Source organism: Prionailurus viverrinus, chromosome B3 (genome assembly GCF_022837055.1).
Source record: "Prionailurus viverrinus isolate Anna chromosome B3, UM_Priviv_1.0, whole genome shotgun sequence".
Classification (NCBI taxonomy): domain Eukaryota; kingdom Metazoa; phylum Chordata; class Mammalia; order Carnivora; family Felidae; genus Prionailurus; species Prionailurus viverrinus.
Window position 1 is genome coordinate 120,838,427 of NC_062566.1, and position 26,703 is coordinate 120,865,129.

General features: G+C 36.4%; 1 protein-coding gene across 6 annotated transcripts in view; it reads right to left on the bottom strand.

Annotated features, from left to right (window-relative positions):
• The window catches only part of CEP128 (centrosomal protein 128), a 389,769-nt gene that overhangs the window by 157,287 nt on the left and 205,779 nt on the right, over positions 1–26,703 (bottom strand). Inside the window, exon 20 of one of the 6 annotated variants that reach the window (XM_047863631.1) lies at positions 14,409–14,614. The exons of the other annotated variants lie outside the window; for them this stretch is intronic. Within the exon in view, the coding sequence (XP_047719587.1) occupies positions 14,568–14,614 (47 nt within the window). The 3' untranslated portion in view covers positions 14,409–14,567. Of the gene's footprint in view, positions 1–14,408; positions 14,615–26,703 lie in introns of those variants that run through there. 6 annotated transcript variants of the gene reach the window in all.

The following is a 26,703-nucleotide window of genomic DNA, read 5'->3' on the forward strand; positions in this document are numbered from 1 at the left end:
TTGTTTTTTGAGGAAAAAAGATAGCATCTTGGTACTGCTCTTAAATAGAACTTAACAATGGTCTCCCTTTTGCCCAGGTTTTCCCTGCTTTGACTGTTGCCTGGTACTCAGATTTTTATCAATAAAAAGTTCTTTTTTATAACTTTCTTAATGTTTATTCATTTTTTGAGAGAGAGACACAGAGAATGAGCAGGTAAAGGGCAGACAGAGGAGGAGACACAGAATGCGAATCAGGCTCCAGGCTCTCAGCCATCAGCACAGAGCTCGACACGGGGCTCAAACTCATGAACTGTGAGATCATGACCTGAGCTGATGTCAGATCCTTAAACAATTGAGCCACCCAGGCACCCCAGTAAAAAATACTTTAAAACAGACACAGAAAATTTGGGAGAACATGGTTATAGCACATGATTATCTAATTTCACTATGAAGTTAATAAAAGTGCACAGGACTAAATCTTTCAGTGTGTCTAACCTACAAATGTGAGATGAAACCAAAATCCCAGATATTCACTAGTAGTATAACAGATCAATATTTCTAAAACCTAAAGCCATCACTCTTCATTCATCAGCCACTTATACATACACTCACCTCCAATTTTCAGTTCATTTTTATAAAAACCTATCACCATTTTTTAAAAATAATATAACCTTAAGATTATTACTGAAAAAGATTTTTATCAGTGAGAAAGATTCTATACTTGACTTTTTAAATATACATTTGACTCACCGACAGCTATCTTGAGCCATAAGAGAATTATCACATTTATTTGCCCTTTTTTTTTTTTTTTAACTATCTTACCTCTAACTTCTACTAAATCAGAGAATCCTTACTTAAATCAACAGGTCATCAGAGGAATGACTAGATGCATAAGGTAGCTCTTTAGAATGTTGTAGGTAATCACATGAAACACAGACCCAGAAAGAGTATAGGAGTTTGTCATAGACAACAGCTTCCAGCATTTTATCAGACAGCAAGTTCTCAAATATAACACATTGAAAAGTTACAAGGCTAAATGTTTCCATTAGGGGTATTAAAGCAAATAGATTTATAAAAGACAGTCTATTAAGCTGATTGTCTTCTTGAATTAAAAATAAGCAGTAAGAACTAGAAACCACAGCTCTATAAGTTAAATGGCCTTGGACTGTAGGTAAGGTACTGATGGTATCAAATAATCTTTAACAAATGTCAAGTTCTTTGACAGACTTCTCCATTACTAACATATGGCTCATCAATAACAAAAATATTGCAAGGCAGATTTCTGGGGAAGAGTATCAAAACTAAATCTAAGATCAATTTAGCCATTCTCAAACCTTGTGTCATGTCAAACCAGAACACAACACAATCACTGTGTCTAAAATGAAAACAGGACCCATAGACCTTTTCTATATCTTATAATTAGAAGGTTAAAAACCTCCTTTCTGTGCCAAAGACAAACTACAGAACTATGAACAGAATTATAAGCAGGTGATTGACTGATAACTGACCGAAAAAAGTTTGGGTATGTGAATAGTACGAACTGAAATTCACCACTCTTTTTGCAAGCTGAGCAAATTGGATGCTTTATTTTAATGAGCCATGGAGAAGGACTGATTGATTATAGGGGATGTTGCTTTATGGTTTACTGTTCACAAATCGCTGATCTCCTTATTGTATTGTCTATATACAGTAATCTGTTCTCTCCTTCTTGCTTTTTGGAAAAAACAGAGGGGACAGGTTGGGGAGAATTTTACATCTTCAAAATTATCCTCACATATCAAAACTGACAGGCCCTTGAAGTTTAAAAGCACCTTTCAAAATTCCAATTTAGTAAAAACAAAAACAAGAGATTTACACCAAACAGACGACATGTATAAATTGACCTTGAATCCCAGCGGCCTGCCAATTATAAGTTTCTTATATTTCTAAGCATATTTTTCTGGCAATCCAAATAGAACATACGAGCTAGTTACTGACTATAAAATAAACAGGTCTATACCATTTATTAGGAATTAAAAAGTTCAAATTGGAAAGAAATACTGTTTAAAATAATCCTCACAAAAAGCACAGAAGTCTTCTGTTCACCTGTGAAATTAACCAGACATTATCATTAAACAAATTTTGAAATACATATTAAGCAACAAAAGAAAGTGCAATGAAAATAAACACAAAAAATGTTTTTAAAACATACACTATCACAGAATTGATGACACTACAGTCAGTATATTAAAATACTTGTTGAATCTAGGTTCTATGAAAAGGAACTACAGAGATAATCAACATTCAAATTAACAAATCCAATATAGCTAAGATTTTTAGGTAAAATGAAAAATATTCACCTACAAAACACAGGGAGTAAGGAATGAGGAGGGAACCATAACAATTCTGAACCAAGTTCCAATGTTTTTAACACTTTACTTGGCCTCTTATTTTTCACTGCCAATTATAGACATTTGTGCCCATTAAAGTCACATCTGTAGTACAGTTTATGTTTCCATTTCTTCTAAAATTTCACTGGATCCCTAAATCAATTGATTAATTTCATTTCAGAAGAACAGCCTATGCTTTCTATTTCAGAAATATATTTTCTAATTGGAAAGTACTATAGCATCCAGAGAAATTATATATCACATGAAAATTAAGCAAAATCAAAAGATAATACTATTCTGCATAATAATTCCATTGAAGTTTGTGAAATTAGTAAATTAAGTGAAAACTTATCAGTTGCAATTTAATTCTTATCTGTCTTTATGCCCTCCAAATAATCTGTTCTGAAGCTCAAAGTTCCAAACTTTGTCTCTAAAATATTTGAGGTTAAAAGAAAAAAAAAAAAAGGTGTAATGGCTAGAAATCTTTTTAGAAAAGAGAGGTAAGCATCTATGTATAATATGACCTATATAATAGCACTTCCCATATTCTGGATGTTTTTTTGCCCCCTGAAATCTATTTCAGGACCAGGATTAATAATAACAGGGAAATTTACAGTCTGAGCAAAAATTTAAAATTACCATTCTACTAGAAGATTTACATAATTATAAACCATTTTAAAACAACTCCATCCTGAAATTATAAAGAAACTCTTTGTGGTATTTGTTTGCACAATTAAAGGAAGCCAGAATATCCATTGAAAGAAATATATTATCATTTCTTGCTTCACTAAAACCATTGTTTCATTAATGAGCTGATAAGCATTTTTTAAAATGCATTAAATGAAAGGAATATCACATTCAGAAATGAAAAACTGCTTACAACCTATAATCCTGGCCTACTTTTGGTTTTCCGGAAGGAGATATGTATGCCTTTCTTTAGTTTCCTTTTAAGCATCAGAACTCTAGAAAAGATAAGCTTCCATAAACTCCTGGATATTAATTAATAAATCCAAGGATGTGCTATCTTCACAGCAAAAACTATAAATAAAGGATTTTGAATCACTGGTCCTTTATAGGAAATTGACAGTGCTTCTGATTGGCAAATTTCGAAATAATTCAGCAGAAAACATAAAATAAATAATCGCGTAAATAGGATTATGAAAAAGGGGTCCATTTTCTTTCCCTACACAAAAGAATCTTTTAAAAAGCTTATTAAATACTATGTTTTTCCACTTTGAAAAATGTACACATTTTTGGTATTAGAGAACTGGTAGAGAGCTAACAGATTTTAATCCAAATACATGGGTTCCAAGCCTAGCTTTGACACTTCAATTGTGTGATCTCTGAACCTGAGAGGATAACAATATCTAAATCAAAGAACAATTGACATGATGATTAAAAACAATTAACACTATGCTTAGTGTTCAATAAGCAGTCTGTGAATGGTGTTTTATAATAATTGTTCCTGTAATTACTCACTATCATCACCATCCTTGCAGATATTTTGGAGATCACATCACTATAAAAATTTTCCACTCCCCCCCAAAAAAATAAAATACAAATAAATTTTCCACTTCTGCTGACAAATGATCTCAAAATACTCAGTCTGTGACACATCCCATGATTTCCATAAAATGTCATGTTCTGAAAATATTCAAAGTTAAATGCAAAACATATTTTAAAACAGATAAAAACATGTTTAAGGGCTCAATTTTCTGCTTATAAGAAAATTTCATTATTGACTTTTAGAAAGCTCTATCGTTTCAAATGAAGAAAAAGTATGACTCAAAATCTGTGTACATGTATTACATATACATATATATGTACGTATACGCATATATACCAGTATTATGTGTGAATGAGATAGGAAATAGAGCTATATTTAATACTAATTTGCTTCATTTACACCATATATACTGCCTCCCACATAGCTCTATTATAGAGAAAAGAAGATATTAAGGTACAATAGTCACAACTGGCTTAACCACCAGAAAACTTAATTTCATATTTTCCCCTGTTAAGTGACCCAAATACCTTGTCACATTACATAAAAGTGATATACAGATACAATTCCCTATTAACCCATAAGGACACTGCTCATGGAGCATATTACTTTTTTTTTTTTTTTTAATTTACATCCAAGTTAATCACCATATAGTGCAACAAAGATTTCAGAGGTAGAGTCCTTAATGCCCCTTACCCATTTAGCCGACTCCCTCCCACAACCCCTCAAATAACCCTCTTTGTTCTCTATATTTAAGAGTCTCTTATGTTTTGTCCCCCTCCCTGTTTTTATATTATTTTTGCTTCCCTTCCCTTATGTTCATCTGTTTTGTATCTTAAATTCCTCATATGAGTGAAGTCATATGATATTTGTCTTTCTCTGACTAATTTTGCTTAGCATAATATCCTCTAGTTCCATCCACGTAGTTGCAAATGGCAAGATTTCATTCTTTTTGATTGCTGAGTAATACTCCATTGTATATATACACAACACCATCTTTATCCATTCATTCATCATTTGGTCTCTTTCCATACTTTGGCTATTGTTGATAGTGCTGCTATACACACTGGGGTTCATGGAGCACATTACTTCTTGTTTAAGATACAGAACTGTTGTAAAGCTCAAAAGGAACACCCATTGACTTTCATGAAACCATTACTTACAGGCACTTTGCTTTAATCTCACAATCACTCCCACTCCTTTTCACTCTCTCCTGCTCCCTTATGTGATCCTTTCTATTTCGTCATTCATTCATTCTTCCTCATTTACAGAAAATTTCAAATACACACAAAAATAGTATATTTACAATGCCTTGCTATTCAAGGTGTGATGATGAACATTTGAGTTCTTTCTGCCATTGTAAACAATGATTCTATGAATTGATTTTCTATTCTTATCAGTGATTCTATGAACATTCTTTTTTTTTAATATGAAATTTATTGTCAAATTGGTCTCCATACAACACCCAGTGTTCATCCCAACAGGTGCCTTCCTCAATGCCCATCACCCACTTTCCCCTCCTTCCCACCCACCTCCCATCAACCTTCAGTTTATTCTCAGTTTTTAAGAGTCTCTTATGGTTTGCCTCCCTCCCTCCCTAACGTTTTTTTTTTCCCCCTTCCTCTCCCCCATGGTCTTCTGTTAAGTTTCTCAGGATCGACATAAGAGTGAAAACATATGGTATCTGTCTTTCTCTGTAGGACTTATTTCACTTAGCATAACACTCTCCAGTTCCATCCACATTGCTACAAAAGGCCATATTTCATTCTTTCTCATTGCCAAGTAGTATTCCATTGTGTATATAAACCACAACTTCTTTATCCATTCATCAGTTGATGGACATTTAGGCTCTTCCCATAATTTGGCTATTGTTGAAAGTGCTGCTATAAACATTGGGGTACAAGTGCCCCTATGCATCAGCACTCCTGTATCCCTTGGGTAAATTCCTAGGATTGCTATTGCTGGGTTAAAGGGTAGATCTACTTTTAATTTTTTGAGGAACCTCCACACTATTTTCCAGAGTGGCTGCACCAGTTTGCATCCCCACCAACAGGGCAAGAGGGTTCCCATTTCTCCACATCCTCACCAGCATCTATAATCTCCTGATTTGTTCATTGTAGCCACTGTGACTGGCGTGAGGTGGTATCTCAGCGTGGTTTTGATTTGTATTTCCCTGATGAGAAGCGACGTTGAGCATCTTTTCATGTGCCTGTTGGCCATCCGGATGTCTTCTTTAGAGAAGTGTCTATTCATGTTTCTATCCATTTCTTCACTGGATTATTTGTTTTTTGGGTGTGGAGTTTGGTGAGTTCTTTATAGATTTTGGATACTAGCCCTTTGTCCGATATGTCATTTGCAAATATCTTTTCCCATTCCATCGGATGTCTTTTAGTTTTGTTGATTGTTTCCTTTGCAGTGCAGAAGGTTTTTATCTTCATGAGGTCCCAATAGTTCACTTTTGCTTTTAATTCCCTTGCCTTTGGAGATGTGTCAAGTAAGAAATTGCTGTGGCTGAGGTCAGAGAGGTTTTTTCCTGCTTTCTCCTCTAGGGTTTTGATGGTTTCCTGTCTCACATTCAGGTCCTTTACCCATTTTGAGTTTATTTTTGTCAATGGTGTAAGAAAGTGGTCTAGAATCATTTTTCTGTATGCTGCTGCCCAGTTCTCCCAGCACCAGTTGTTAAAGAGACTGTCTTTTTTCCATTGGGTATTCTTTCCTGCTTTGTCAAAGATTAGTTGGCCATGCTTTTGTGGGTCCAATTCTGGGGTTTCTATTCTATTCCATTGGTCTATGTGTCTGTTTTTGTGCCAATACCATGCTGTCTTGATGATTACAGCTTTGTAGTAGAGGCTAGAGTCTGGGATTGTGATGCCTCCTGCTTTGGTCTTCTTCTTCAGTATTACTTTGGCTATTTGGGGTCTTTTGTCGTTCCATACAAATTTTAGGATTGCTTGTTCTAGCTTCAAGAAGAATGCTGGTGCAATTTTGATTGGGATTGCATTGAATGTGTAGATTGCTTTGGGTAGTATTGACATTTTAACAATATTTATTCTTCCAATCTCTATGAATATTCTTGAACATACTACCTGTTAGACATAGGCAAGAAGTTCTCCTGGGTAAACTCTCATGAGTAATATTATTGAAACATATAATTTGTGAGTGCTAAATTCTAGAATACATTTTTTTTCAAGAGAAGTTATAGCAGTTTATACTACACCAAACAATTCATAAGACGCTGGTGATCCATATCCCTTCCAACACTTAAAGTTACTACATTTAAATTTATGCTAAATGAAAGTGGGATTTTATTGAACTAGCAACGTGCTATTATCTCATTTCTTCATGGTAACTGGACCTACATGACTTTCTTCTATTAAATATTTGTTCATTTCTTTTGCCCATTTTTGATTAAGTTGTTGCCTTTTCTTATTGATTTCTAGGAGTTCATTTATTCCTTTTTTTTCTTTTCTTCTAACAGAGAGGCAGCATGTGTGAGTGGAGGACAGGGGCAGGGGAGGAGTGGGGGGGAGAGGGAAAGAGAGGGAGGGAGTGGGGGAGGGGGAGGAGAAGGGGTGGAGGGGGAGGTAGAGGGAGAGGGAGAGGGAGAGGGAGAGGGAGAGGGAGAGGGAGAGGGAGAGGGAGAGGGACAGAATTTTAAGCAGGCTCCATGCCCAGTGCAGAGCCCAACAAAGGGCTCAATCTCATGACCCCAAGATCATGACCCGAGCCAAAATCAAGATTTGGATGTACAATTGACTAAGCCACCCAGGTGAACCTCATTTATCCTTAATATTAATCCTAGGCAGGTTTAATTTTACAACTAACAACTATGTCTTAATCCATAGTTTATTTTTTAAGTATCTTTTGATGAGAAGTACTTAATTTTAAGGTAGTCAAAGCTATCAGTGAATAAGAGGATTCTAATTTTTTTCATATGGATTAAACATTTTCTCCTACATTTTGAATAGTCCTCCATTTTCCCCTAAAATGTCATGTAAAGTTATGTTGTAAAGTTTTTATATATACTCCATATATGAAATCAGAATATAATTAAATGAGAATTAGAATATTAGTGAATCTCTAGGTTAATTTGGAAAAAACTAAACATCTTTTGATATAAAAGTTTTCCTTTTCATAAACACGAGATAGTTTATCACTTATCTATTATTAAAGGATTTCAGTAAAGTTTTACAATGTGTATGTGTACATTTTATACATCTCTTAATAGATATATTCCAAAGTATATTATAATTGTATTACTTTTGTGAATGGAATCTTAAAAACTATATTTCCTACTTGGTCATCGTTAATAAATAAGAATTGATTTTACATATTGAATTTTATATCCAGATGCTTAACTTCTTGTATAATTTCTAATAATTTGTAGATTATTTTTCTCTTAATAATCACATTTATCTATAAATCATGGCAGTTTTGTTTTATCCTTTCCTATCCTTTTACCATAAATTTATTTTTCTTCTTTTATTGCACTGACAAAACTAGCAGCTCATACTAGTATAAAATTGAATGAAATTGGTAAAAATGAGCATAATTTCTTATACCTATTTTCTTAATAGTATCTTAATAGTATCTTCCTATTTAAAGTGATTTTTTTAATATTTATTTTTTTAGGATATTTTTAGAGAGCAAGAGAGAGTACTCACAGGAGGGGCAGAGAGAGAGGGAGAGAGAATCCCAAGCAGGCTCCTCTACACTGACACAAGGAGCTAATTTGGGGTTCCAACTCATGAACTGTGAAATCATAACCCAGGTGCCCCTAAGATGATGTTTTTAAAAGACTTTTCTGTAGATATTTTATTTCAAATTTTAAAATGCCCTAATTTGCTGGGGCACTTGGGTGGCTCAGTAATTAAGCATCCGACTCTTGATTTTGGCTCTGGTCATGATTCCAGGGTCGTGGGATCAAGTACCATATTGGGCTCTGTGCTGAGTGTGGAGACTGCTTGATATATTCTCTCTCTCTCTCTCTCTCTCTCTCTCTCTTTCTCTGTGTCTCTCTCTCTCCTTCTTTCTGTCTCTCCCCTCTCTGCCCCTCACCCCTGCCTATGCTCTCTTGCTCTCTAAAATAAAAAAGAAAAATAAATAAATGTGCCCTTAATTTGCTAGCAATTTTTTGCAATATGTATTTGTGCAGAAATTAACCAAATACATTTTTTTCTGCAACTATCAACACATTATTGATAATGTGTTTTTTCCATCTGATCATTTAATTTGGCAAATAATATTTAGATATTTTCTAATATTAAACTATTCCAGTTCTGGGACAAAGCCAACTTGACCATTATATATTTTCTTTTTTTTTAATAATATTAGATATTTGTGTTTAATTTTTTTAATGTTTATTTTTGAGAGGGAGAGGGAGAGGGAGAGGGAGAGGGAGAGGGAGAGGGAGAGGGGGAGAGAGAGAGAGAGAGAGAGAGAGAGAGAGAGAGAGAGAGAGAGAACACAAGCAGGGGAGGGGTGGAGAGAGAGGGAGACACAGAATCTGAAGCAGGCTCCAGGCTTTGAGCTGTCAGCACAGAGCCTGACAACAGGGCTCAAACTCAGGAACCATGAGATCATGACTCAAGCCCAAGTCAGCAGCTTAACTGACTGAGCCCCCCAGGCGCAACCCCCCCCCCCAGACATTTGCGTTTAAATGAAATGAGTGAAAGGACTACATTACTCTTTTCTTATACTCATTTCCTGAATTTAATATCAAAATGTATGCATTTAAAATACAGATTTTATATGGTAAGTTGTCCTGTCATTAAATTACCTATAGTTTACTTCAACATTTCTTCAAATTTTGGAATGTGTGAATGTTTGAATGTTTGTGTATCTGTCTGCTTCTTCTCTATTGATAACCTACCTGTTCCTTATCTATAGACAAGGCAACTTTAACCAAAAATATGCAATGAAGAGTAAAAGAAATTAATGTTATTTAGATCAAGAAAAAAAACAATTTAAGGAAGCTATTTTACCTATACAAAAACTAGCATCCTTTGCATATTTAAAAGAGAGTATTCTTCCTCAAGTAACAAGCTAAAGATGATGAAAAGCATAACTTGCCCAACTGTGTTGAGCTCAATTAAAAAATTAAAGGTAAAGATATTAGAATATAAATATCTAAGGGCACATGACTGGCTCAGTCAGCAGAGCATGTGACTCTTGATCTCAGGATTGTAAGTTCGAGCCCCACATTGGATAGAAAAATCACTTAAAACTACAATCTTAAAATAAAATGATATCTATCTATGTACCTTACAATACACAAAAACCACAAAACCTTCATTGGAATTGGGGTTTTATATTGGATTAAAACAAGAAATAATTTAGGAACTTTATAGCACAAAAAATGTTGGGATGCTCAAAAACGTAAGAGACATGTTTCATATGTTTTAGGATTACATACTAGAGTCCTTAATATAGAAAGCTAGGATACGCTAATCTATATTTTTCAGATTTTCTTGGCTTAAGAAAGGGCTGTTTGTCAATTGCTATCCACCCTCTATTTTCAACATGGACGTTAACGTTTAAGAGATATATATGCTCAAGGGAAAATTACACAGCAGTTGAAGACATGAAGAACTGCCCATCAGTTAAGCACACATTCCCGCAGGTGATCTAAGAGCCCCAATTCAATAAAATGAAATGGAACAGCATGTATATAGTAGACCCAGACTTTCCATCACTTTTTTCTTAGATACAGTCACTGGGGATAATCTGTAATCCTGCTGTGAAAGAAAATAAACACAAATGCTACTTTCACATAAAATATCATCTATCAAAAATATCAAAAACACCTTTACATTGCTTACTGTAAAATGTTCTAACTCCATTCCTTAAAGAAAAAAAGGAAGAAAAAAATCAAACTCTAAATATGTATGAGGTTAACCAGTTTGGAGCTGAAAAGGTACAAGTAAACTCTCCCCAGAAATGAGATTCTACTCATGCTTGAAAATGAACATCTGACCCCTGGATGCTAACTATCACCTGATGATGTGCCCTATTCTTTAAAAACATAAGTATGTAATAGACTTTTTTCCCTGAGACAGATAAAATATATAGACCAGGAATTAACAAGAACTATTTTTTATTCCTCCAAGTAAAGTCTTCAAGCATTTATTTACCTCCTCTTCCTCTTTCTGATCATTGCTTTATCTTATTCTGGCTTGACTTTTTGTAGACTAAGTCTCCATCTGATTACCTATGTCTAGTCCTCTAACTAGCTCTTTTATAAAAAGAGCCACTATTTCAATTTAACATCATTAAATATTTTTTTTTAATTTTTTTTTAAATGTCTTTATTTATTTTTGAGACAGAGAGAGACAGAGCATGAACGGGGGAGGGTCACAGAGAGAGGGAGACACAGAATCTGAAACAGGCTCCAGGCTCTGAGCTGTCAGCACAGAGCCCGAGCGGGGCTCGAACTCACGGACTGTGAGATCATGACCTGAGCCGAAGTCGGACACTCAACCGACCGAGCCACCCAGGGGTCCCAACATCATTAAATATTTTACCCTCTACCAAAATACATGCTTCCCTAAACTCTATGCTGGTTAGAATAAGTGTTAAATATTATATTAATTTAACTTAAAACAACAACAAAAATGTTTCTAGATGATCAGTAACTGCTTTACAAGGTCTTAATTTCTTCCAATCCTTATGCTCACTGGTTTCATTTGGTCCAGAATCCATATGACCTTAATTGTCAGCTACTTTGTCTTGACTGTAAAAACAGCCTTGCCAACAATAATAAAGAATGCATAAACTCAATTATTCACTAGGCTATACTATATCCATGTAATAAAAATAAATTAAATCAACATTCATCACTCTGAATAAATGGCATCAGCTTTAGCAAGAAGCTCTTTGCAAAAGTTCTTACACATAGATAACTAATGTTTTTGCACTAAACAAATTTTCATGTTTGTTTCCTGTTTTTTTTCCCCAATTGTTAGATCAGATGAAGGCATCGCATAGGAGGCTCATGGGAGTCCTCCATTCCATTCTTATTAGTTGATGAGAGGAAATAGAAATATTGGAAATATTAAAATATTGGAAATATTTCCCAAAGGTAGTTTAGAAATAACAAAATGACGGTTCTGTCTCTATTTCTGTAAAATAAATAAATAAATACATACATGAGAGGAGACCTTGCTTTATAAAGCTTTGGAATAACTAAATCAGATAGCTTTAGTAAATTTATTAAAACTCTAAAACATGTTACCTTATTAAATCTGTATGTTTCCTCACCATCAAGGTTGAATTATAGCAAACTCTTTTGAGTGCAGACATTAGATGGATGCAAGAAAAAAGACCAAGAGTTAAAGAGAAAAGAATCATAAAGCAGAAATTTTCTCAGCATACATAAATATTCCAAAACATTCATCAAGAAATTGCTATGAAACCTCACAATACGCCAAGCACCAGAGATACAATGATGGGTAAGAAATGTTTCTTACCCTCAACCTGTTCACAGTCTAAGTAGGAGGAGACCAAACTACATTAAGCTACAATTTGGAGGCATCACTGAAAGCAAATGAGCAGGTGAATTTATAGTGATGTTAAATAGGAGAGGACAGAGCTGGAATTAAAGACGGCAGGAACAGTGGCGAGATTTCTAGGTTACCCAAACTGCTACGTATTTAAGCATTATACCCAAGTTCCAATCATCTACATAGAAGATGCAACTATATTTAAATAACACAATTGCTTGGGGTGCCTGGCTGGCTCAGGAGGTAGAGCATGTTACTCTTGAACTCAGGGTCATGAGTTTGAGTCCCATGCTGGACATGGAGACTACTTACTTACTTAATAACTCAATTGCTCAAAAACATGCTGAATATATGTTAGATTCTTAGAATACATACATTAAAGACTTTTAGTTTTGAGAAGCTTAAACAATATTAGGGCGCTATGGGGGGTTGTGTGTGCATTTATGTACATATACACATATACTTATATAAACTTTATATATAACATAGGAGACTTCTTATATTACAGGCCAAGGAAGTTCTTTTCTAATATGGATAATATCTTAAAATATTTTAAAGTGAAAGCGTTCTGATGTATTCGCAAATTAAAATTTATATAATTGTAGAGTCAAATGATTATAGTTTGATTTTGGTGACTGCCTAAACTATATCCATTTTTAAGTATAGTAACATGAGGAAAAGGACAAGAGGAACAAACATACCAAAGTAACAAAACCAGACTGTGTTACTGAATACAAGACAGAGTGATCTTGAAAATATCAACCATCCATTCTGTTCTAACCCGCTCCACTTGCTATTGCATCAGCAAATTAGGTTCGCTGTTTTATAGTGTTTTATATTTATGATTGATAGAAAGCACAGTCTGGCAGACATACATTTTCACTTAAGTTACTCAGGAAGAGAGCTGGATGCTAAGTAGCTTCAATCTTTAGGAAATTAAATTTCTCAGATTAGTTGGCCCAGGTATAGATAAAAATCATTGCAAACACACTTTGTCTAAGATATTTAAAAGTAAGTGTAACAAAAAAAGCTCTACATCATGACATAAACCTGGGTATCAGAAAAATACATATGTCTTTTTACGTGTGTGCAATTTCAACACGGTGCAATTCCAAAACCTAACTATCAATATCATACTTATTACCTTACTAAATAACTACCCATTTGTGACTTTCCTGCATCCCTTTACTATACTGAGGTCTCTTTACCATGATATACTTTGAAACTCAAAACAGGGGTACCTGAATGGCTCGTTGGTTAAGTGTCCTACTTCGGCTCAGGCCATGATCTCAGAGTTCGTGGGTTTGAGACCCATGTTGGGCTCTGTGCTGACAGCTCAGAGAATGGAGCCTGCTTCAGAGTCTGTCTCTCTCTCACCCTCTCTGCCCTTCCCCCACTTGTGGCATCTCTCTCTCTCTCTCTCTCTCTCTCTCTCTCTCTCTCTCTCCCCCCCCTCTCCCCCCCAAAAAAAGAAAAAGAAACTCAAAATAATTTCATATATAGTATCCTGAAATACTGCATTATTATTAAAGGAAAGATGTGAAATATGATTTAGTGGGTCAGACATTTTTTTCTTGCATTTTTTTATTCATTAAAAATAAATAGCTAATGTTAGGAATACATATTTAGTTTAAATATTTGCCACAGAATTTTAAAACAGACATTTTTAATAGATGTGCAATGTATTATTTCACATTATGGTATTCTTAATGTGAAAAAATGACAGTCTTGTAATGGTTTTCCTATCTCTCCATTACAACACAAATCTACTCTAACAGTAAAGTAATAAATAATGCCACAACTTTTGTATGTTCAACTAGAACATGTATTGTGACCTATAAGTACATGTATTATCATCTCATTTTGAAACCATTAACACAGAAATTTTGTAGTAAAATCCACAGACCAACAAATATAGATACAAACTCATCTTAAACTCCTGGCCTTCCCCAATACCTTAAGAATTTTTTTTTCTTCTTTAAATGGGCAAAATTTACTTCAAAACTTACTACAAGCTGACAAAGGCAAATGATTTTAAGCAGTGGTGTGAATGCTTTCTGGTTAGTAAAAGATAACAGCAGTCATGCAGGTGCCGGGAAAGAAGACAATGTCATAGGTAATCCCAAATCGCCATTTAACCACAATCTTCTCTGGGGTCAGATTCTCAGGGGAGGAATAACCATGTCCAAAGCGACAAAAGGACCCAGAACACCCTCAGCTTATCCACAGGCCTCCGCAACTGAACAGATGACTGGGGCTGACTGCCTGGCAGGAACAGAGGAGAGCAAACTGTTTAATTTTCTCACAAACAATCCAGACCTTTTTAGATTTATACAATTCCAACTTAAAAAATATTATCCCACCCCCCCCCCAAAAAAAGAAAAAAAGATAAGCTACTCACTAAATCTTCACCAATAAAGGATTAACTGCATACCTCTAGCACTGAAATGAAACTGCAGTTTTGTAGGTGACCACAGCTCAAACTAAGTTCCAAGAACATTAAAAATCAGGACATGATAATTATAAGTAAATGAAAAATTTAATACCTTACATTTATTGCCAAGATAGTATGATTTTAAAATAGTCCACATTCAGTAATATTTTTTTTAAATATTTATTTATTTTGAGAAAGAGCACGTGTGCACGAGCTGGGGAGGGGCAGAGAGACAGGGGGAAAGAATCCCTCACAAACTGTGAGATCATGACCTCAGCCAAAATCAAGAATCGGACACTCAACTGACCGAGTCACCCAGGCACCCCCAGAAATATTTAATAAGGTTTTGTAACTGTACTGAATCAAGGAGAGCAATCAAAAAATATACAGAAATCTTGACAAGATTAAAGGTAATTAAAATGTGAAACACACAATAAGTACCATTGACTCTGGGGCATAGAGTGGGTGCAAAGGGATCCCCAAAAAATGAATTCTTCTAACTGATCACCCACATTGAGGGATTTTTGGAAAGGTAAAAACTGGACTTGGGGGTTTGACAGTTCACTGAAATGGAAAAACTCTAACTAGTTATCAGCAAAGGTCAAGGCGTAGAATCCAGCAAGGAGGAGGCATAAGCCTGTTATGAAATCCAAAGGAGCAATACAGGACCTGTGAGAGGTGGTGGAGTGAGCTAAAGAGTAGAGACAGAAGTCTGGTCTCTTTGCATAAGAAGGCTTTCCATCTTTCTCCAGTGAGGGAACATAATATTCCACTAGTCTAAGGCAGTGCTTCCCATAGCTTAATGTGTATTTTAATCACCTGGATATCTTAAAACGCAGATTTGAATTTAGAAGATCTAGGATGGGGAATGAGATCCTACATTGCTAACAAAATCTCAGGCAATATAAATGATGCTGGTCCATGGACCATACCAGGAGCAGCAAAAAGGTCTGTGCTAACTCTGGAGGTATCAATGGTTTAGGCAGCAGCAGCAGCCTACCTCAGATTGCTTAAAGTCTGCACAGCAACAGCTCAAGATATTTATATTCTAGATCAAATCTAAAGCCTATTTACCAGTTCAACTTACTATCAAGTCCCCTGTAATAAAGACAGAATTTCCATTCAATGCTAATATTTCATTTTAGGTCCATAATAGAAAGGAACCTACATCTACATGTCATTTCTGCAGTTCTCAGAAAATACAAGTTATAAACAGTTATGTTCTAGGTCAGAAGCAATAGTGTTGATCTTAGGGTTTATTCACAATTCACTTTAGCCCTTAACAAGACATAAAGTACTCTTTCAAAACTTAATTGAAATCTAATTTTTTCTTTAGGGAGTTTATTTTTGATCATTAAGAATCAGCTGGTATCATTATTTTTGTTTGGGAAAAAAAATCATCAAGTGTTTTAAAGGTGCTCTACAAGACAAGAATTAGAGGTCATACTTGTTGATTTAAAGAAAGAGAGAGAGAGAGAGAGAGAGAGAGAGCGATCCCATTGCTAAGTTATGATATCTAAAAATCAAAAATATTACAAAAAGGCAGCTCCATACTTACGAATATGTTTAACTATATCAATAAGTCAGTTGTTTGAAATTTAGACCATAATTTCCCATTTAAAAAATGGTGTTGTCCCTAGGATAGATCACAATGCATAAAGTAGGAATTTGTTTAAAATATTGGGTTTGCATTGCCAAAATATGCATTTGAAAAAATAAGAAAAGGAAAATACTGCAATTGAATAAGAAATCATTTTCAATTTACCTTAGGTGTTAGGGTTTCACAAAGGATGTTTGAGGATGAGGAGGGATGTAGCAGAGATTTCTGTTTCCTCCCACAAATGCTTTAGACTCTGATACATGACTTCAATTCAAGACTTTAATTTTTTCTCGGAAGACAGAACTCTTCATTTGCGTGGTTTCTATACATTAATCACAACTAAGGATATTTTGTTTTTTAAACTATTAAGCTAATCATATTATTTGCAGTTTACAAATGGGGCAATAAAAAGGAAAGGGAGTAGATATGCTTCTGGAGGCCAACCTTGGAAAAGGAAGAGGAGAAGAAAATTTGTTGCAGGGGTTAACCGCTGTGCCTCCGAGAAAGAGACTGCCTATCGCGGGAAACGTAAAGTGCAAGACAGACAAAGTGGAAAGCACACAAATACATGACCTCATGCGGGAGAAAATAGGGTTTGGGAATCATTGGTCAGAATTGTCTTCACTGGTCTTGACAGAAGTTGGAAAAAGGGCAGACGATGTTGCAGAGAGCAGGTGACACATGCGTTGAGCTTTGAGAAAGAATTAGTTCACCAGCAGTTGAAGATGGAATTTGAAACAGAAAAAAAAAAAAAAAAAAAAAAAGCATATCCAAAGGGCCAAGATATGAAATGGTGGAATGTGCTCAAATAATGTCAAATGGTGTTGCTGGAGGGCAAAGTGCCTGGGAGAGTAAGAGTATTAATAGATTTAAAGGGTCCACGAAAAACTTTAAGGTTCATATAGTGTATCCCTTATATAACAAAATACTGTGGAAAGGATTAAACAAAGGTAAACATCTCCAGATTTCTTTGTGGATGAAACACTCTGGTATTACAGAGAATAGACTGGATGGTGGAAAGACTTAAGAGATAGGGGATGTGCCATGAACAGAATGTGGAAAGTCTGAACCACAGTACAATAGTCACTGGGAAAAAACAACGACAGAAAGTGGTGGTGGAGGGGGGTGTAGTGTATTGATTTTCAAACTATGATAAAGGTAAATGAGGACCACTTAGTGACAGCTTGGTTATTGGGATATGAGGGGTGTTGCAGGATATTGAAAAGACCTGGAGGGTTCTAGATTGGTTGAGTGGGTAGACAGGGAATAAAGGAAGACAAGTTGTACATGAAAGAACATGGTTGGTGAATATTCAGATATACTGCATGCGAGCTACTTGTAGGAGATCCAAGCAAATATGTATTTGAAAGGCTGTAAGATACCCAAGTTGGAAAACTGAGGAAGAGGCTGGCTAGAAGTCATGAGCATTTGGATGTTTAAATCATGACAGGAGACTACATCTTCCCAAGAGCACATGAGGTATGAAAAGATAAGAGGGTCTAGAATCCATATTTAGGAAACACCAAAATTTAAGGAATGAATAGAGTAAAAGGAGCTGATAGAGGAGCTTGGAACATGCTCAGAAATGCACTTAGCAAGCAGAGAAGAGTAGTGTCAAGCGTTCACTGAAAAGAGAGTGGCCATCAATGTCAAGTGCTACACAGAGATGAAATGACAAGTCCCCTGAAAAGGGGCCTTTGGATTTCACCATTAGGATATCAGCCCTGACCTCAGTGAAGTAAGTTGAGAAATCAGATTTCAGTAGTTCGATGAAAGAATGGAGGAGCTGCAAAACGTAATGAGCGAGATGGTTCCTCACAGGCCTTCGAATGAGAATAAAATTAAGTTGTACCTAGATGGGGCATAAAATTCAGAGAGGGTTGTTTTTTTGACAGAGCAGACTTAAACACATTAATATGCTGAAGGAAAGCAAACATTACAGAAAATAGGTGCAAAACACAGAAAAGAGAGAAAATAACTGAGGTAGGAGATATTGATTCGGGGCAGAGAAAGAAGGCTGCTTTTCAAGTGGAATCCTGTCAGAAGACTGTGCATATTATCTGGATTAAACCTAAGACATAGCTTCTTGATACTAGCTGCTTATGTGTATTTAGGTCGTATCAAACTACCAAATGCCAATATCTGAAATTTAAGAAATAAAAAAGTTTTCCAAACATCAAAAGTAAGGAACTCTATACATCAATTTGACTTTTCAGGGATACAAGACTTCCTTCTCTTATTTTAGCTTTACTATAAAAGATCTTACTGATGAACTAGAAGTATAATGGTAGGCCTCCCTATACAATAAAAATAATTTAGAGGTACTAAAGAGTAGGTAATGGATTTTCTATTTTCATGCCATAATTATATCTCCCAAAATGTATCTAACCGTCATTCAACTGAATGTCTTCAAACACATCTTTTGAAACATCTGAGATTAGGAATTTTTAATGAAATACTTTCTAAATTATCTATTTTTCCCTCTCTAAACTTATTACTATTAAGATCACATTTGAAAAACCTTATTTAATTGATTTTATTCTTAAAATAAGAAGGCACAGCCATTTTCTTTTTTGTCTGTGCTTGCATTTTGTTTTTAATAACTCATGCTAACTTGGAAAATGCTGAATAGAAAATAGGCTAACATTTTTAAATAGAAATAAATACAGAGGAAGTTATGCTCTAACATCTGTTCTATCTGCTTACCTCAAAATGTGAAGATATGTTAAATCAGATTTCGAATGTGCTTTGTTTTATTTTATTAAACAAGAGTTCAGGGATGATCATAAGAAGATTCATTGAACAAAGAGTGAGTATGGCAAAAGATGAAAATCAGATACACTTCAACATTTTGGGAAATATCATTATTATGTCATCTAAATAAGCAAAGCTATTTCATAGGACTTGTGTACTTGCGTTTACAAAAAGGAAAAATGTATATATTTTAGAGACCATAGGTATTCTAGCTATAGATGTTTAAAATTATTAGTTTTTAACTTGTCTTTCTGAGGAATATGGGCTTTGTCCTGGTCAGTCCAAAGCATCTATCTGAGTGGAGGTTACAATTAGTAACTAAGGGTTTTGCTTTGACTTAGTAATTTAGCACTTAGGGACTTCAGGGATTCAAAGAGAAAGAACAGGGCACGTGGGTGGCTGGGTCAGTTAAGTTTCCGATTCTTGGTGTCAGGTCATGATCTCCTAGTTCATGGGTTTGAGCCCCACATCGGCCTCTGTGCTGATGGTGGGGAGCCTGCATGGGATTCTCTCTCTCTCTCTCTCTCTCTGCCCCTCCCTGGCATGTTCGTTCTCTCTCTCTCTCTCTCTCAAAATAAAACAAAAAATACAAGGAGAAAGAACAATGTAATGTTCATCTTCTTTCATGCAAAATAGGATTTTTGGAGCTAGATATCAATTTGAAAGAAAATACTGTCTCCCATTTTAGCAAACCAAGGGACAAGCTCATTGAGCTGACCATATAGCTTTAAAATAACGGAGATCCAAAAGAAACAGGACATGATAAACAGGAGACTCGGTTCCTTTTATGGCTTAAAAGAGGGCAGGGAAGAGAGAGGAAAACAAACAAGACTGTCTCACATATGAACTGATTTTCCCTTCTCGGTTCTCTGTCTAGAGAAGCAGCAGCTCATTAGATTAGCAAGGGTAAAACTGAGGGGAGCGCAGGGCTCTCGATTCTTGGTTCCTGTTCAAGACTCTGAAAAGTGACTGCCTCTCAGGCTGCCCTAGACAGCAAAGACACAGCGCCTTGGCAGGAGAGCACTGTCAGGTAGCAGGGGGACCCAAGGTTCAATCTGCCGATTAGCCTTTGGCTCGTGCGTTGTCGAGAAGAAAGCAGAAGCCGCTGACAGTCTGGCGGGGGCACCTACCTCTGAGAGGCTGCCATAATGAAGGGAGGCTACAAAGCAGATGGTTCCGTGGAATCAAAGTGGACACATATCCAGGTCTCAGAGGAACTGAGGGCAGCAGCAGGAGGGGACGGGAGGTCAGGTTGGCCAGTGCTACAGGAAACGCTGCCCGAGATGAAATGCAGCAGATGACAAGTTACACCAGCTACAGACTCCAGCCATCAAATAAACGCCAGCAGGGAAGCACCAACCAAATGGATGAAGAACTTCACTCAGGGACAGAGGAGCCAGGGGAGGGAGGCTTCTCTTCTGCCTCAAAGATACGTAAGTTGACCTCTCCCTGATGCTGAAGAGGTGATCTGAGAGACTTAGCTTTCCTGGCCTAAGACAGACTGAAAAGGACTATTTTAAATTTTAAACCCTATCTGCCATTTAGTTCACTCTTTCCCACTAATTTTCTTCCTGCTCCACCATCGGCCTTCCCACCTCACACTTGGAGAGTCCAATGTTTCAGCTGTTCAGGCTAAAATCTTCAATATCATCTTTGACTCCCCTCTTTTTCTCAAATTTCCCAACTACACTCACACTCCCCTTGGCCCACTCTACTCTAATCACACTGGCTTCTTTGCAGCTCCTCAAATAAGCTGGACATACTGCTGCCTCAGGGCCTTTGCACTAATGCCTCCCTCTGCCTGGATGCTCTTCTCCCATATGCACGTACATTTTCTTTCATTGTTTGTTCCAACAGCACTTTCTCAATGAAACCTACCCTGATGATCTTATTTAAAATTACACTTTTCCTTTACTAGCATCCGTTAGCCCTCTAAGCCTCTTTTGTATGCCTTTTCCCATGGCAATTATTACCATCTAACGTACTCCATAATTTACTTAATTTGTTTTTGTCTATCATCTGTCTCCTGCCAGTAAAATGTAACCAATACAGCTGTGGGGATTTCTGTGTATTTTATTCACTGCTGTATCTCTAGTTCCAAGCCAACAACAACCAGCATTACAAGGAGGCACTCAACAAATATTTGTTAAATGGTTGATTAACCAAAGGTATAAGATTCAAGAGGAAAACCAGATTATGGACCAAATTAAAGAACCCACCTTTTTTCTAATACATCCATTTGCCCTTGACATTACAGGTGCTCAAAGGTGATTTATTGATTCTTCATCATATACATACTCCTGATCATATTCTTATTGTCGCCTTTCCCACATTCCCCAGTGCAGCTCCGGGACTAACTGATGTCTAATAAGAGTAAAATCAAAACTATGAGCGGCATTTAAATATAGCAGCTAACATTTACTCAGTACTTCCTAGCTACTGTTTGAATCAATTTTTCATGTATCAGCACATTTGATACAACAATCCTACCAGCTGGACAGTATTATCAATGCAACTTAACAAATGAGGCAACTAAGGAACAGAGAGGTTGGGAAAGTTTCCCAAGGTCACAGTGTGGTAGAACCTAGGCAGTGAGACTTCAGGGCCCATGTTCTTAACTGCACCCTATAGTCATGCATTTGCATAGGGCTCATGTATTTGCATAGGGCTTGCACATTTGCATAGGGCTCACACATCTGCATAGGTTACCTGGATACCCTGCAGCAACCCCACTGCCCCTTATTTTCCACACCATATTAAGAGGTATTTCTTTTAAATCAAGCAAAAAAAAAAAGTCTCAGAGAGGTATAGGAATACAAATACATAAGGCAAACCACTAACAAAATATCCACACACAGCAGGGATTTTTAGTCACATAAATGTCACCACTTAAAAATGTACACTCAAAAAATGTACACTCTAACGATCATTTGTTTGTTCATTTGTCTCTACTATGCTTATGGTAACTTAGATGAATAGAACTAAAGGAAAAAGTTATTAAAATAGATAGTAAAAATGTATGGATTGACACATGAAGCAAGAAAAAAATGGCCAGAGATAAAAAGGTAAGCAAAATCAATCACTAATGTGTTAAAACACATTTTAGTGTGTGTAAACACATTTAATGTGTTAAAACACATTCTAGTGTAGAACCTTGGAAAAGGCTCTTAACCATTCTGGGTTCAGTCTTTCATTTGTAATAAAGATAGTTATAAACAATAAGGTATAAAGGGACCCTCCTGGTTCTCAAAACTGTGGCTGTCTCTAAGTCTAAATTAAGTTGTGTATGTAAGTTCCCCAGCATCTACCAAGAGACCACATTCTTTGTAGCATCCCAACCATTAGCATGCCTTCAGTTACTGAAGATTTCCAGAAGACTCTGTGTTTGTCATGGCATATTTAAAAATGTTTTTGCTGAGCAATATCAGTTTTTAAGACTTTATTCAGGTCCTATTCTAATTAAAATTTTAAAAATCAAAAGCTAAAAAAAAATCAAAAGCTAAAAACTAGGAAATCAGAAAAAGACTGTGTTTACTATTCTAACTAGATTTGATGTCTGATTTTCTTATAACAGTAATTTCCCATTCAAAAATAGTAAAGTCAATGTAACCTACTTTTCAGCTTTTTATTGTGAGATAATTATAGGCTCACATGCAGCTGTAAGAAATTATAGAGAGTGATGTCTTATACTCTTTGCCCAGTTTCCTCCAATGGTACCATTTGGCAAAACTAACATTTACTATCGCTACCAGGAAGCTGACCTTGGGATACAGCCCATGGACTTTATCCAGATTTCACCAATTTTTACCTATACTCATCTGTGTGTGTGTGTGTGCGTTATGGGTATGTGGTATATTTAATTCCATGCAATTTTATCATTTTAGCATATGTGCAGATCTGTGTAAACATCAACACCAACATAGTCAACACACAGGACAGGTCCTGCATAAAGATCCCTCATCCTACCCTTTTATAGTCACAGCTACACCCTATTTTCTTATTTTTTCCTTTTTCTTTCTTTTTTTTTGAAAGGGAGCACACTAGAGAGCATGAATGGGGGAGGTGTTGGGGAGGAAGGAGGGTGAAAAGAGAGAGAGAGAGAGAGAGAGAGAGAGAGAGAGAGAGAGAAAATCCCAAGCAGGCTCCATGCCCAGCAGAGCCCCACACAGGACTCCATCTCACAAACCGTGGGATCATGACCTGAGCCGAAATCAAAAGTCAGATGCTTACCCAACTGAGCCACCCAGGCGTCCCTCTGTTTTCTTTTAAAATAAGAGAAAACCAAAGAAAATTGTTTGGGCAATAGCATCTTAATTTAGATTCAACCCACAAAAGGATTATTGATAAAACCTTAAACTACAGAATTAAGAAACTATTTAGATTACCAAGACAGATGCTTATGTAATGGGAAAAACACACTAAAAATAACACCTTTATTTCTTACCGCACAATTAAATTTAGAATGACAGTATCTCTGGGAATTAATTTAAATATGTAGCCCTATATCATTAGAAGATTTTTACAAAGATTACACTGGGATTTAAGCAACCAGTATTCATTTGAAGAATGAAGAAAGCCATAGGGCAAACATTTCAGCCAAAAAGTTAACATTTTAGCCAAAAGAATCTTCAAACTAAATTTTCTAAGAGGAAAAAAAGAGGTAACATATGTTAAATGAAATTCAGGATTTAGTTATTTGAAAATAAAATTATCTTTATTTTTTAAAGATAACTGTTATAACCCTTATCATATCTAAAAATTAATAATTTTATTTATTTTTTTAATGTTTTATTTATTTTTGAGACAGGGAGAGACAGAGCATGAATGGGGGAGGGTCAGAGAGAGAGGGAGACACAGAATCTGAAACCAGCTCCAGGCTCTGAGCTGTCAGCACAGAGCCCGACGCGGGGCTCGAACTCACGGACAGTGAGATCGTGACTTGAGCCGAACGAAGTTGGACGCTTAACCGACTGAGCCACCCAGGCGCCCCAAAAATTAATAATTTTAATAGCATATTCAAATACTATCAGGCAGTCAGTGTTCACATTTCCCTGACTTTTTTTTCATGTTTGTTTATTTGAATCAGGGTCATGCAATGCAATTTCACTCATTACACTGATAGATGGGCCCGTTCAGTGCCTTTTAATCTATAGTTTCTCCCTCCAGCTAGTTTATTGTCCATATACTTTTGTTGTTGTTGAAGAAAGCAGATCTTTTGTCCTGTAAAGTTCCCACCGTCTGAGTTCTGCTGATTGAAATTATTCCTCTGCATTTACTATAAGTCAGTAATTAGATCTACAGCCTTGATCGGATTGGGTTCTGTGTATACATGTGTGAGAGAAAGGGGCAAGATTATTTCATAAAGAGTCAGCAGCATGTGGTTCTGGAAACATCTCAAAATATTTAACACTTCCCTTTGGGGCACCTGGGTGGCTCAGTCGGTTGGGTGTCTGACATCAGATCAGGTCATGATCTCACTGTTTGTGGGTTTGAGCCCCGCGTCGGGCTCTGTGCTGACAGCTCAGAGCCTGGAGCCTGCTTCAGATCTTGTGCCTCCCTCTCTCTCTGCCCCTCCCATGCTCATGCTCTGTCTCTGTCTTTCTTAAAAAAAAAAAAAAAAAAAAAAAAAAAAAAAAAAAGTTAAAAAAGAAATATTTAACATTTACCCAGTGAGAAGTGGGAGGCATGGGGGGCTGTGGAGGAGGCACAGTCCCACTCTATGAACGTAGACAAGCTTGTGACTAGCTTGTAACCAACCCCATGCAGGGAGGGGATGCTATGTCCCCTTGGAGATTAGAAGGCAATGCAGCTTCTGCACAATTCCCTAGGACACCTGCTTGGAGCCCTGAGGCTGCCAGGCTGTGAGGAAACAGGGTCACGTGGAGATTCTCTTGTAGGCGATTAGTTTTCAAGTCATTCCAGCCCATACACCAGACAGTGAAAAGGACACTTCTCTTCCGTGCTGCATATTCCTGCATTCTGAATGCGCCACCCTTTCTTCAACTAGCTCCCTCCTGATGGGCATAGCATTATTTCCAGTCTTTTGCTATTAAAAGTAATACTAGCAGCTCAGTCGCTTAAGCTTTTGTCTCCTGCATGCTGTCCATGGAGCCTGCTTCAGATTCTCCTTCTTCCCCCTGTCCCTTTGCCCCTGCCCTCCCTACCCACCCCCCCAAAAAAAGTAATGCTGTGATAAGTAGTGCTATGGATTGGGCTTTTTGTATTGTTGCCACTGTATCTTTGACATAGATTGCTAGAAGTAGGACCAAGGAGTTGTTAAAAGTAAATGCTTATGAAAATCAACTAGATTCAAAGTTACCTTCAAAGGAGTCGTAACATGTTGCATTCCATAAGCCATGTATGAAAGGCTTGTTTCCTCATAGTTCCCAGATTCACAGACATTCTCACACATTTGGACTTTTTAATAATTGTTTATATATCAGGGATAACACCTCTTGTCTATCATAAGACTTGCAAATTTTTTTTCCCAGTCAGCAATTTGCTTACGGTGGGGGTTTTCAGCCATTTACAAAAATTTCTGTGCAACCAAATTTATCCATCACTTGATTCCTTAATGCTTCTGCATTTTAGTTAGTATTAGGTAACTTTTGCTTACTGTCAGACTATAGAGGCATTTGCCCAGGTTTTTTCTAGTATTTCCATAATCTCATGTTTAACATTGAAATCTCTGATCCATTTTAAATGTAATCTAGTAGATGGTGTCAGAAATGGATCTAACTTTTTATCTTTTCCCATATAGATATCCAGTTATCCCAGCACAGTTATTAAAAAGTCTACCCATTCCACTGATTTAAAATGTCAGCATTACTGTAGACTAAACTTTTTCAAACTTCTGGATCTTTCCTGAATTTTCTATTCTGTTCCACTGGGCTGTCTAGTAAAAAAAAAAAAAAAAAATATTACAAAGGTTTAGAACCGCCTTTTCTCATGCTCTTCTTTTACAGGATTTTGCTGGATATTCTGGCTTTTTCATTCTTCCAAATGATTTTTCTAATCAGTTATATAGAGCACTAGTTTTTCAAAAAAAAATTATTAATGTTTATTTTTAAAAGAATGAGAGAGAGAGACAAAGCTCAAGTGGGGGAAGGACAGAAAGAAAAGGAGACACAAAATCCCAAGCAGGCTCCAGGCTCTGAGCTGTCAGCACAGAGCCTGACGTGAGGCTCAAACCCACAAACTGCGAGATCATGACCTAAGCGAGAGTCAAACGCTTAACTGACTGAGCCACCAGGTGCCCCTAAAGCACCAGTTTAAAAAAAAAAAAAAGAACCAAATGCCAAAAGAGAGAGAGAGAGAGAGAGAGAGAGAGAGAGAGAGAGATTGTATGCATATAAGACTGCATTAAATTCATAAATTAAGAATAAATGATACCTTTATGATATTTGAGTGTTCCTATCCAAGAAAATGGATACTTTCTTCCAGTATTCACTTCTCCTAGTATACTTCTATGTCTTTTAGGTGTGTTCTACATTTCTCTGCATGTGTTTTTTGACATTTCTTTTTAAGGTTAGTTATACCTAGGTATTTTGTTTTCTTTTTTG